General features: G+C 33.0%; 1 protein-coding gene across 1 annotated transcript; it reads right to left on the bottom strand.

The window, feature by feature from the left end:
* Positions 1-1674: 1674 nt before the first annotated feature.
* On the bottom strand, positions 1675-7749 carry LOC111366734. Its single transcript, XM_022987433.1, has 2 exons — positions 7734-7749; positions 1675-2273 (listed from the first exon to the last, which is right to left on the bottom strand). Exons 1-2 carry the CDS (start codon positions 7747-7749, stop codon positions 1675-1677), a joined length of 615 nt encoding a protein of 204 aa, XP_022843201.1.
* Between the last annotated feature and the right edge of the window lie 6552 nt (positions 7750-14301).

Here is a 14301-nt window from a genome sequence, read left to right as displayed (position 1 = left end):
GTCTCAAATGTATAGTTTGGAATTTAATCTCTAGCACAATAAATATATATGCGTATCGTTTGTTATTTAACATCCCCAAGGACATGAATGACTTTTGATAGGAAAATGCTAAAGTGATTGAAAATGGTTGGCAGAAGGGCTAGCCGTCTCTTACATGTCGTGGATCCTGCTTGAATAAAAAATTATTCTTTCCCCCTTTTTTTATAGGGTCTCTGTCAGGGAGGTTGTCAACCTCCCTGTTAGTGTAGCATGGTTCCTTTTGATATGGTGAAGAATTAAAGAAAACTAACAAAGGGTGGATTCCACGTGAATAAAAAATTGTGAAAAAATCCACCCTACCCATCCCCCTTGTGTGTGTTTCGGAGGGGTTCTGTCCTTGTATTCCAAGAATGATTGTTTGATCAGCCTGCTTGACAGCCCCTCCTCCAATTTATTTATTTTTTGGGGGGGGGGGGGGGGGGAAAAAAGCAAAAACCAAAATTTGCGTTTTGTTTTCAGTAATTAAAAAAATATATATATTATGTGGTGTCCAAAGTTCTTGTTTGATATCATATATGTAAATGCCCTAAAAGTTTTGTAAATTTAGGCCGATTAGTCCATGGGTCGCATCTGATATTCATGAGCTTATGTTTATATATGTCTACTCTTGTTCAATAAAATTCTCAAATATATAATTTTTAATTTTAATTTAAATACCAAGACTTTTGTGCTCTTAGTTTTTTTAAAGGAGATTATGATTTCTTCCAAACTTACACTACAATCCATTAATTCTCTTCTTATAATTTTACACCCCATTTGATTTCCATTTCTATCAAAATATATTTTCTCTCTCTTCTTTTTAACCACTTCATTAAAATAATATTACACGTAAATAAAAAACTTTTCCTTATTTTTCATCCACACATTTTCCATCAATTTACTATTCTAAAATTCATTTTCTCTTAAAAATGGGTACCAAACACCTATTTAATATAATTTCTCCCAAGCAAGTACGTGAAGAGTTGTGAACAATCAAACTTGTGTTTAATGTTAATAGAGGAGTGTGATTTATTTTTTAAGTTTGATTTTCTAACACCTTGTATTAATCTACTATCGGGATTATATATTTATTTGTCATCATTGAATCGAATTGCATGATAATTATGTCATCAATTATTCAACTTGCTGAATAATGAAGAAATCTAAAGTAACTTTTGCATGTCAAATCCCTTTCATTCAAACTTTCATAACCTTTTAGGTGCAATGTAATAAGTATCACATTTTTGCAGGACCAATTATCTCTTGAGTCCACAAGTGATGTACAAAATGCTTCCTTTCGCAAAAAGTTGTTCATATATCACATTATTCTTTGATTTCGCATAACTAGATAAATTTGAGCATATTTGATATGCAATACTGAATATAATTAATTTTGTCAAGTTTTGTCCCGTTGCATACTAGAGGGATAATGGGGGGGATCTCGAAAACCGAGGACAAATCAGTCATTACAAGACTTCATCATTAGTAATATTTCGATTAAGAAAGTAATTGCACTTTGTCATTGATTATTTGATTTAGTACAATGGTAAACCCTCTATCTACTAAAACCCATAACCCCAAAAAGTTTCCACTTTTAGTTAATTACAAAGGTTAACTGTATCTAAGCCATCGGAATAAACGCCGGAAAAGCCCACGTCATCTCGACGGAAAAAGATCAATCTCAATCAAATTCTCTTCATCGACTTCACTATTATTATTCTTCCCGTTCAGTTCAATCTCTATCAACCCTTCTTTATCATCCTCTTCCCGTCGGAAACATAAGTTCTCTGATGACTCCCAGTCTTCGATCGTCAGGAAATCTCCCTCCGACGAAGTTTCTGTGTCGAATTTCGAGTAATACAGTGACAGAGATGCGTATTTTTCAATTACGGCCATCTGTGCCTCTCTCTTTTCCTCCCAAAACACCTCGTTTCCTTCTTCTTCACCTTCGTATTCTTCATGTATAACCTTCAATGGTGCCCTCACGTCCCATTCCACAAAACACTTAGCCAAAAAAGTGGGACCCAGATTCAAATTTTGCTTCGGATCATTGTGGGATTCACATGAAACACGGTTGAGATCATGAAGAGAAAATTCTTCATTCTCTAGTAATAATTTCTGGGTGGAATCGAATTCCGGGGAATGGGATCCAGTTTCCTTCTGGGTTTTTTGACTTGCACCGAGACGGAGAAGATAGAGTAAGATAATTGAGATGGAAGTTAGGACAGGGGAGAAAATGAGTCTATGAAAACAAGCTGGGAAGTACAGTAGAATCAGAGTGTAGAAAGTGAAGATGGTGGAGAATAAAGTGTTTGAGCTAAGAAAGGAGAGTGTTACTTGAAGAAAGGAAAAGAAATTGGATTCTCTTTGTTTTTGCTTCTCCTCTATTGATGAATTTCTGAAGGTGAAAAGGCACTCAATTGTAGGAGATATATATGAGCAGGAAATTCATCGAAGCCAGAGTTGGGATTAAATCTAGATTACATAATTTCATTATCCCATGCACTAACACAACGCCACCGTGCGTGTATGAGATACATAAATTTTTCAAGAAGAGACTGCTTTAATAAGTTTTAGGCTGGGTTTTCTTGGCATGGGAGTGGGGATGATAAAGGCATCAAGAAAAGCAAGTCTCCCTACTGTAAAATTTATAAATTGATATATACTATAGGCCATTGTATCGTATCCATTTTAATAAGGTTTTAGGAAAAATATATTTTGAACTAGCAACTTTTTGAAAAATATGTGGTTGAAAAGAAGAAATTTTTTTATATTTATGTATAATATTATTTTATTAAAAAATATGTCATTAAAAAGAAGAAATAAAAAAATATATTAAAATTAAAATGAAATCCAAACAGGGCTATTATTATGATTTAAAGTAATAAGGATAGTCGAGGAAGCTTATTGACTTTATGAAACGTAAGCTTTATAATCTAATATCTAGAATTGATAATCATTATTTGCCTTCCGTTGCATAAGAGTCAAATGGTTTCCTCTCATAAAAGGAAGTGTGGGAAAATTTTCAAGTTTCCAATTTAATCTGATAATTGAAATTCAATTGTCTTTTAATTAAACAAAAATTATGCTATACAAACAAGCTCAAGGACAAGTTAAAAAATGGGAGGATACACGTCAACATATGATTGGATAGTTTGAAAAATAAAAAGACAAACATCCAAACAAGTGCTGCCAATTAAGTCCGTCTGTCCATTTTTTGCCTATCTCTGAACATGTTCAAGCATCATTATTCTTCAATTAAAGAGATTGTCTATCATTTGTCAACAAAACGATCGACCAGATATACACTAACTCACATAATAATGTACGACATGTGCTATTATTAACTAATTTAGGCACCCACATGTACAAAATTCACACTTCCTTAAACGAAAAATAAAAAACTTGTAACGAAACCAAGTTTCTCCATTCACTAAGCATTAGTTTTGCTCCTCCTTTGTTTAATTTTGTGTATATACATGGCCTCTTCTATCGAATGTTCAGTCATATATATGTATATGTGTGGATGAAGAGGAAAGGCAAGGGATAAAGAAAGTGCTTGAATTGATATGTAAAAAGTAGATAGCTTTTTTGGGTTCTCTAACGTGGCTGGGATGGATGGTTCAACGAATCATATAATATTATGTTTGGAAGGGAAGAAGGATGCATTGAATTCGAATGAAACACTGTACAAAGATCAATATCTCACTGGCAATTGTACCTCTAAAATTCTTTCGAATTGTTATTACGAAAATTTGTTTTCAATCCTTAGGTGAATATATCTTGTAGGGAAAAAGATCCAAGATTTGCATTTCAAGCAACGAATGGAATATAGAACAAATAACATAAGAAGAAATTTGTGGTACTATAATAATGCTCGAGTTTGTGTTTAAATAGTTTGAAATTATCTCACAATTTTCTTCTTATGTTATTTGTTCTATATTCCATTCGTTGCTTGAAATTAGCATATTTTTAAAGTACGGAACATAAAAATAATAATAATAAGTCATCGAATATCAAATCTCTTACAATGAATTTGAATCATCCATCTTCTTCAAAAGTTCTCAATAAGTTTTTTGATTTCATAATTTGCTTACAAAATAAAAAAACTTCAAATCTTCGAATTGACTCTTATATCACTTATTGATTTTTTCAATTCTAGCTTTGGATATTGTATGTATTTATTAGATTGTGACACAAATCACAACGTAAAAATCCTACAGTTCACATGAAATTAATAAAACATAGTGTCAACTCAAACAGTAAAAGAGACCATCAAAATTATTGCAATTGAAGAAGATTAAAGTCGAACGTAAATGTTCGAGCACACACTTCTCTTCAAAATCATTTAACAAAGTCTTTTAACTAAGTCAATGCGCGCAACTACTCCAATCATCCACAATACGTCAAATGCCATAACATAAAATCTTCAAACACACACAAAACAAGTGACCTAAATTCTCAATGGTGATTCAATTTCCACCTTACACTTCCTAAATTCCTAATACACAAGTCCCACCATACCAATAAAAATGCCAATCATGCAAGTCTTGAATATTTTTATTTCAATCTCACCCTTGCGAAGAAAAATTATGTGCAAAGAAAACCAAACCTACACTTTCTTTAAATTTACATATTTGTTCTCATGGGTCGTGCTCAACACGGTCTGATTAGATGAACAAACTAACTTAAGATACGAATGATGTAAGAACTCAAGGGACTCAACACGTTTTTTACTTTTTTGTCATACACATATCATGTTAAAGAAGTCAATAATGCAAGTTTGAGTGATCTTTTTTCCTCGATCCTTTGTGGGGAAATATTAAGATCGAAGCAAGAGGGCACGTCGTGTCCTGCTTTCTTGCTTTAAAGATGGAGGGAATGGAAATGGCAGTTGTTAGTCGTGGCAGACAATGAATCCCAGCCGTCAATTCAATTAGAACTCTTCAAAGACAAACGCTGTGCAATTGGAAAGTGAAAATTAGGGTAACCCAAAATAAAGTTTCAATAGTTAATTAATGACCGTTGATGTAACTTTAGAGAGCAAATCACGTGGGTTGGGTCCAGCTGTAATTGCAAGGGATTTTCAAAAAGTATTCAATTTTATTTAGCCATATTTGGTTGGAATTAAAATCATTTTTACTAGATTTTAATAAAAAATGATGAAATATGACTTAAATTAAAATCAGTTATAATTGATTGATTTAAATTAGAATCAATTATAATCAATTGATTTGTTATTTCATAATAGAATACCCAATAATTAGTTTGATTGACAAAATCATTAACAAATTCAAAGTTGACATTTATTGCAACATTAGAATTTTGTTCCTATATATTTACTATTAAGAGTCATTATTGTCCTTGCTTCTTAGTTGTTATTGAAAAAATTAGAAAATCTTCAATTCTTTTGATTTAAATTGGTGTTCATCATAATCATTGATTTTTCCAATCAAAATCCAGTATCCTATTACGAAAATGTAACGACAATTTAAAGTCTCAACACTCAAATAATAATCAATGTTTTCGTTGTTATAATTTGAGTCTTGAAACTTTGAATTACCTTCACATTTTCATTGTCAACTACAAATGTTTGCCAATATCATAGAAGTGTTATCAACTTTCAACTTCGTTTTAATGTTATCAATTCGCTACTTAATTCGTTTAAATCTTATCAACTCCCCCACTTAATTCGGATCTCATCTTTTTTATTTTTCTTAAAAGAAATTTTGAAGGAGTACCAGCACCTACTTATTCGTTCATAGCATGTTTGATTTAGTGGAATCGTACAATACTAGACAACTTGAAAGATAGTTGCAAAATTTTCCTCGACATCTAATTTCAACAAGCAAATCCATAATGCAAACTTATTAAAGTTCAAAATCATGGATGCGGGAAGAAGAATTTAATTCCATTTTCTTGTTAGTAACTTTGTAACTCGATAAAAGAAATTGAAAATGAAGAACGTCATCTCCTAAAATAAAGAACCTCAGTTGAAGTATTGCACATAAAATGTTTTTTTTCCTATTTCTATGTTTACACTCCGAGACGAACCCGACCAACAATTTCTTCTCTGTCACGAGGTATTTATCCGAGGTTTCCTTTAATCGACTACTCATCAAAACTGCACCTATTTGGATGGGAGAAAATCCATACTCGTGCTTGAGAAGCTAAAATCCCATTGACTTTAACAAGAAATATTGATCTCAATCATTTTGACTCACAATGATCTTCTCCAGAGACCTAAAATGGGCAACCTTAAGCATTTCTCAATCAGACCAGATTATAGATCAAAGTTGAATACAAATGTGATCATACATCATATCTCATCTAAGGAATCTCAATTTAATCCATAATTAGGTGATAGCCCAAGTGCCCAACACAAATAAATAGCCACCAACAGAAAGGTCGAACTCATTTTCTATCCAAGACTCAAAAGTACTTTTTAATACAAGAGTCAGAGGGACTTCAAAAGAATCTAATGTGCCATTTACATTTTGTTACCCTAAAGGAAGGCTCGAAGAAAATCTCACTCCAAGAGGCCAACGCAAGATCATGCTTGGTAATCAAGGTATACTTTTCAACATCATCACCCATAATATTTCAGGACTTGTTCAATTTCTACTTGCCACAGCCCAGATCTAGTGCCCCCAAGAAAAAAAATTGACAGATCAGCCTAGAAAACCAAGAAAATGTCCACTTTTTAAGAAAACTAATTCCATAAAAAAAATATACTATCAAACAGTCAAAAAATGAAAATTTGAATTTGAATTCCATTTTTTATGGAAAATAATGGTCAATCAAACATGGCCTAATTGTTACAGACTTACAGTTCAAAGATTATTGATGTGATAAAACAAATAAATAAAAGAAAAACGAAAGTTATGTGAAAGGAGCTCAATTTTATTTTTTTAAATAAATTTGAATGAAGATAGAACGACTCTTTAATGGGTCCTCATATTATGGAGGGAAACAAATTGAATTCTGGATTCCATTTGGAAGGGCGTGGGCGTGCAATGAATATCCATTTAAAATGATTTATTTAAATATTATTTCATAGAGAAATATAAAAAATACGTGTAACAATAATTTCATAAAGTATTCCAGCATATTTTTTTAACAAGTAATTAGAGACGACAATGGGTGGCTCTGATGACGTGACAATGGGTTGGAATCATGGTCTAGGTGACCCTTCCCATTATCATCCATACAAATAATTAAATGTATCAAAATAAATAGTAAAATATATCTTTTAGAATAATTTAATCAAGTTAAATTAAAAATCATTAAACATTTTATATTCCTTGATTTAGTATAGTAACAAGTCTTCGTTTTATTTATTTTTTATACTCGACATTTATATTATATTGGGTTTAGAAAATTAAAGTAATATATTATAACACTAATAAATATAAAAATTTTGATATTCAATGAAACAAACATACGAGATTGTTGATAAGTAATATTTTAGTGAAAATGGGTATCATCCCATAAGAAATAAACTTTAAATTGAATTTCATTGTGTCCCGATCAAACTCGAATGTGAATGTAACAATATTGATTCATTTGTTTATTTCCACGTTATCCTAACGATTACGCCTTCTCTTTTGAAAATATGCATAAGAGTGAAGGATTGAATTCCAAATCCACATATTGATATCATATTTTCAATTCTTGACCTCAAGATCTAACAGTACTCCGGTTGTACAATTCACTTTCCGGACAAACCATTACTTAAGTGCAAATTATTTGTATCACAATAAAATCTGCATTGCAAAAAGTAAATAACTAACATCAAAGTCTCAGTTCCTAATCCCCCTTCTCATTTGTCTTCTTTCCCACCATCTCTTTTGGCCTTTTTCTGTTTCAAGATGGCTAAGCTTCTTGAATGTTGCTTCAGCTTCCCATAACCGAGTTTTGAAGTATTTTTTCCATGCTGTGAACCTAAGCTTAAGTTTTTGAAGCTTAACACCAGGATGCAACTTTACCTGATCTGATGCAACTTGAGCTTGATCACCATCCTCGTCGTACATGCCTTCAAATTGTTTGATTATGTGATTGGTCGAATTAGTTGTGATATGCAGCCCTGATCCATTGTTACTGGGCAAATCCAATGAGCCCGCCACCATACTATTTCCGTGAAAAAATCCAGTTCTTGTGGTTGTATTATCAGCATTCTGATTTTGATGTCCTGAAGTAGCATAACATTGTCCAAATCTCCTGAAAATGCTTACTAAAATACTGAAAACATCTAAATTCAGTTTTTTTTCACCATCCTTAATTGAACTACATGAACATGTTTGGTACCGAGTACTCGACAAAACAGCAAACAAGATTTTAATAGCTTTTTCCCCTAAAATCTGTCCTGCCAAAGTGGAGGCCAGTCTATCAGACGTCATAAGTATCGTGTGCAGGAGAGTCTAGGCAAGCTAAAGATGAAGATGTAGACTAGAACTAGAACTCACTTGTATATAAGTCAATTGACCTTGCCAGGTTTTCTCCACGGATTTCATCGTCTCCTCGTATTCTTGCCATTTATCCTCCATTTTCTGAAGTTGCATCTTCAAAGCAGAGTTTTCCTCATTCTTCTTCCACAGTTTTGCCTCCATCCTTAAAGCTTGCTTTTGAAGATCAACAAAAGCAAGATGCTGAACCAGAACGCAATCCTAACAACAAAACTCATTGTGCTTTTGTTCAAAAACTAGAAAGGCAAATGGTAGGTTTTTCTTCGTCAATTATGTAATTTTAGCCTACAACACCTTGACCTTGTTCAAAGATTTACAAAGCATATTTGAAGATACTAGAAATTCCATCATATATACATATAACTTCTTGTCTGTGTCTTTAGGCAAGTATCTGACATCTCTCTCATTCCAGATTTTTATTTTTTGTACGTGTCCTATGTGGTACATATATATAAGGGGCGGAGCCAGAAAATTTGTTCAGTGCAAGCATAATTTAACACATGTCGAACATTGAATTTTGATCATAAATTTAATGATAAAAAAAATAATAATAAAAAGACATAGTTTATAATTAAACGTGTTCCTTGCAAATTTTCATATTTTGACAAGTGAAGTTCAAATCAACCTATACCTAAAATCAAGCAAAATCATGGGGTATTGCTTAAAAAAAAAGTAAAAAATTGTTTTGGGCCTAAAAATATATGCCTGCACTCGTCCTCACATGGCTCCGCCTATGTACATAACAGAGATGTCGTGTCCGAAAACAGGATGATACTTTTGCATTCAACATTCTATTTTACCAGAATGCAAGGACAAAACTGCTGCACGCCTCTATTTTATTGCCCTGTATGCAAAGTGATGTATTTCTGTATTATGATAATTGCTGTCAGCTAGTGATGGTAACGGGGCAGGACAGTGGGCTTGCCCCCTTTTTCTTTTTTATTTTATTTCAAATTCAATAAAATACAGATAACATTCAAGCTAATAAAGTTAATATCCAAAATAAACGCTACAAATCATAAATATAATGGTCGCTATTGGTACACAACATTGATTATTAGTATGAACAAGGTTTTTTGTGTTTTTTCCTTTGATATTGTCACAAAAGTTGTAACCCCACACACTTTAATTTATTACAATATATAGATTTTCAAAATTGTTCAGTTAAACATGTTATATCTTTTTATATTTGTTTTTATCAATATAATATCAATTTGACAAAATAGCATAATGGTATATATAAATTAGTCAAGTTTGATAAGACTTATACAATTGAGGATACTATAAAATAGGTCATATCTTTCTATTTGAAGCAAGTTGAACCCTAAAATTTTAATAAAAAAAAAAAGGTTTCACGGGGCCGGTTCGGGGAGGGTTTTTTTGCCGCATTCGGGACGGGATAAATTGTCATCACTACTGTCAGCCCCTTAATTTTGTACCGATGCTCTTTTCTTGAATTTTCACTACGGAGAACAGCCAAGACTTAAAAATAAGATGGAATTACTATTAAGGGAAAAAATCTCACATCGATTAAAGATAAAAACATAAACCAACGTATGAAGGATTGGATTACTTCTTTTAACAATGTTAACTTTTTAATATGGAACCCAAGTCTTAACATGGAATCAGAGCCCATTAAACTCCAACAAGAAATTCGATCCGAATAAGCATATGAATTTCAAGATTGGAAGAAAATATATACCAACTTATAAAGGATTGGACTATTTCTCTTAACAAGGTTGACATTTTAAGATAGACCCAGGTATTAACAGTTACCAAAAATAATTATGACTATCTCCAAGCCAATGAACTAAAGTCCACATTATATTTTTAGTGGATTATGCTCTAATTTGTTCTTATTCTTATTAAAGCAATAATAAACATAATCAAAATCAAAATAAGCAAAGAAAACTGATTTATAATGATTCATCCTCATATGCCTGAAAAAATACATCTAAAATAGAAGGAAAATTATAGTCTCCACATAATCTAACATAATTAACCTCTATGGATTGTATTGAATCATTTCTGATCCAAAACTAATTCAAATCACTACTTTATACACAGTTTTCTTATATTTATATCTTTCTTCGTAAATCATTTGGACTTGCACATAAAGGAGGGGTTGGGGAAAACTTATGAACTACAAAGGGTTCTTCCTTTACATAATCATTAATACAATAGGGATAACATGGGATTACATGATTGCAGTGCAATTGCCCCTCTTCTAAGCTTGCTGTAGTAGCATCTTACTTGATGGCCTCTATAGCACATTTGAATTTTCAATATCCCTTTTTGGGCTATTTCGTATTCTCCAGGACTCCAATCTGTAATCATCAAACGTTTAGCATCAGAGGGAAACAAGGAATCCTTGAAACGTAAATTCACCTGTTCCTCTCCCAATTTTCGGTGCGGAAAGACTAGGAATCAAGAACTCTGTAGGATAAACCTACTCGTCTAAAAACTTATTCGGAAACTAGGGAGATAAAAGCTCTCCGATTTGACAGTTGATTCAAGAATTATAAAAGGGAAATCAAGAAAACAGTTAGAATTTAGCAAGAAATCGTTCCGCCTTACCCGAAGACCATCGCTGTTTGCTAAAGCTGGTTCATGAATTCACTCAACAAACTTGAAGTCAAAAGGTAATTGCTTTCTTGCCCGAGGAAGCTGGGCCCTGGACACCGGACGAACTGGTAATGCTTGGGCTGATCCTCCAGTTGATGGATTTTCACCAACATCAACTCCAGTGAACTGAGAGTCGTCGTCACTGAATTATGCACTTGTCATTGAGATTGACATTAACATTGACAGCAATAGCGCATGTATTTTGGTGTCGTATAAATTTACAGATTACAGAAAAAAATGTCTGATATAAATGATGGTGTTGGTGCAAGAAATAAAGGTGTATTTAAGGGTGGGTTTTTGGCTTCAAACGTGTTGTTTAGGCGTCTGTTTTTTGGCCTGGATTCAACCCTGGCCGAGCAGGTTAATTCTTTTGGCTTACTCGAGGTTCCCGAAAACCTGGCATAGAGCTTTTATTGGATTTGGAAAAATAGGATTGCAGTCTGCATGTGTTTGTCAACTGTCAAGACTGTTAGAATTTTAGTTGTTCAAAATTTAAAAATATATATGTATATTTTTTTTGGGCTTAACCATGCGGCTGCACGGGTTAAGCCCATGCGGCCACATGAGGCCCTCCTGAAACTAGGAGGGCCACTTGCACTAGAACCATTCGACCGCATGGTTATACAAAGTGACCGTTGGGGATTCCTTTTTTACCCTTTTTCTTTTGAATTTGGTGCCTTTTCAACATAATTTTGCGCCATTTCGTGGGAACCCTTCAAAGCCTATAAATAGGTGTTCCAATTGCAATGAAAAACACTCTTGAGAAAATTAAGAAATCCACCACAAAATTATTCTCCCAAATTATCACATAATCAATCCTATATATATTTTCACTTGTTTTTTGTGAAAGATACACTTTGCTTTTGGTGCTCTTCACACAAAGGCTTGTTTAATCCTACAAACTATTTGTCAGAACTCCTCAAAAGCATTGGAAAGGGGGCAAATAACGTTTGAGGATAGCGTTATCATTTTCGTGTTCAAGCCTCTTATTATATCTATATTCTTTTATTACCAATTTTCCTCTGTTCATTACTTTAAATTTCCAACAAACTCAAACGTTATTGTGCATTTAGTGCAATGAAGTCAGAATCTACTATTGCTACTATCAAAATGATGAATCAAGATCTGGTGTGTTTGGATATATTTGATGATGCAAACTTTACAAGATGGCAAGACAAACTCAAGTTTCTTCTAACGGCGTTGAAGATCTTCTACGTGCTTGATTCAAAATTGGAACCCATTCCCGATGCAATTGATAAGGACACCGAAGAAATTCGCATAGAAAGGAAGAAACGAGAAGAAGATGAATTGATATGCCGTGGGCACATTCTAAATGCATTGTCCGATCGACTATATGATCTCTACACAAACACTACTTCGGCTAAAGAAATCTGGTATGCATTAGAAAGCAAATACAAAGCCGAGGAAAAAGGTATTAAAAAGTTTTTAATATCTAAATATTTTGATTTTAAAATTTTAGACAATATACCTTTATTGCCTCAAGTACATGAGTTACAAATAATTGTGAACAAATTGAAAGTGGTAAAAATTGAACTTCCCTAAACTTTCCAAGTGGGAGCAATTATTGCTGAATTCCCTGGTTCTTGGAGAGGATATAGGAAGAAAATTCTTCACAATTCCGAAGATTTTTCTTTAGAAGACATACAGAAACATCTTCGCATTGAGGAAGAATCAAGGGCAAGAGATAAGATTGAAAATTCTTATGATGGCTCTTCGGAAGCCAATGCCGTGGACAATGTGGACAACTCCAACAAGTTCAAAAAGAAAGGAAAATTTCTTAGTCCTAGAAAGGATCAAGGAAAATTCAAAAAAAAAAAGCCAAAGGACTTTGCTATGTTTGCGGAAAATCGGGACACTATGCTAAAGATTGCAGACATAGGAAACAACATAAGAAGGAAGGACAAGTGAACTTTGTTGATGAAATTATTGTAACAGTGAGTGAAATCAATGCAATCCAAGGAAAAGTTCCGGGCTGGTGGTACGATACATGCGCTACAATCCATGCATGTTATGATAAGTCTCTCTTTAAAACTTATCATGACATTGAAGACAACCAAGAAATACAAATGGAAAATGAAGGAAGATCAAAGTTGATTGGTAAAGGAAATGTTGAACTCCTTTTCACTTCGGGAAAGGAGATCACTTTGACAAATGTCCTGCATGTACCGGAAATGAATAGGAACTTAGCAAGTGGTGTACTCTTGGGAAAACCCGAGATTAAATCTGTCTTTGAATCTGGAAAACTTGTATTAACCCATAGTGGGCATTTTGTTGGAAAGGGCTATTCCACCAAAGGAATGGTCAAGCTATATACTGTTGAGGATAACTCAAATAAAATTAAATCTTTTATGTATGTTATTGATTCATTTAATTTATGGCATGGTAGATTAGCACATATAGGAGTTAGTACTATGAAAAGAATGATTAAATGTGGATTAATACAATGTGATATTGATAACTTAGAAAAATGTGAAATATGTGTTAAATCAAAAATGATTAAGAAGCCATTTCATAGCATAGAAAAAACAACAAAATTACTTGAACTTGTTCATTCCGACATTTGTGAATTGAATGGAATATTAACTAGAGGCGGTAATAGATATTTTATTACTTTTATTGATGATTGCTCTAGGTATACTTACGTGTACTTACTTAAACATAAAGATGAAGCCTTTAGTGCCTTTAAAACTTACAAGAATGAAGTTGAAAATCAATTAGGAAGAAAATTAAAGACTTTAAGAAGTGATAGAGGTGGAGAGTATTTTTCAAATGAATTTAACATATTTTGTGAACAAAATGGAATAATACATCAATCTTCTGCACCTAGAAGATCGGAACAAAATGGATTAGCAGAAAGAAAGAATAGAACTTATTTGGAAATGATAAATGTTATGTTATTAAATTCTGAATTACCTTTTAACTTATGGGGTGAAGCATTACTTTGTGCTTGTCATATAACAAATAGAATTCCTATGAAAAAGAATAAAATTTCCCCATATAAACTTTGGAAAGGTAGAAAACCAAATATTAATCATTTTAAAGTGTGGGGGTGCCTTGCGTATTATAAAAATATGGATCCAAAGAGAACCAAGTTAGGTCCTAGAGGTATCAAATGTGCCTTTGTAAGATATGCCCTTAATAGCAAAGCCTATAGGTTATTAAATCTCGAATC

This window comes from Olea europaea, chromosome 18, assembly GCF_002742605.1.
Source record: "Olea europaea var. sylvestris chromosome 18, O_europaea_v1, whole genome shotgun sequence".
NCBI lineage: Eukaryota > Viridiplantae > Streptophyta > Magnoliopsida > Lamiales > Oleaceae > Olea > Olea europaea.
This window is presented reverse-complemented; position numbering and strand designations above follow the sequence as displayed.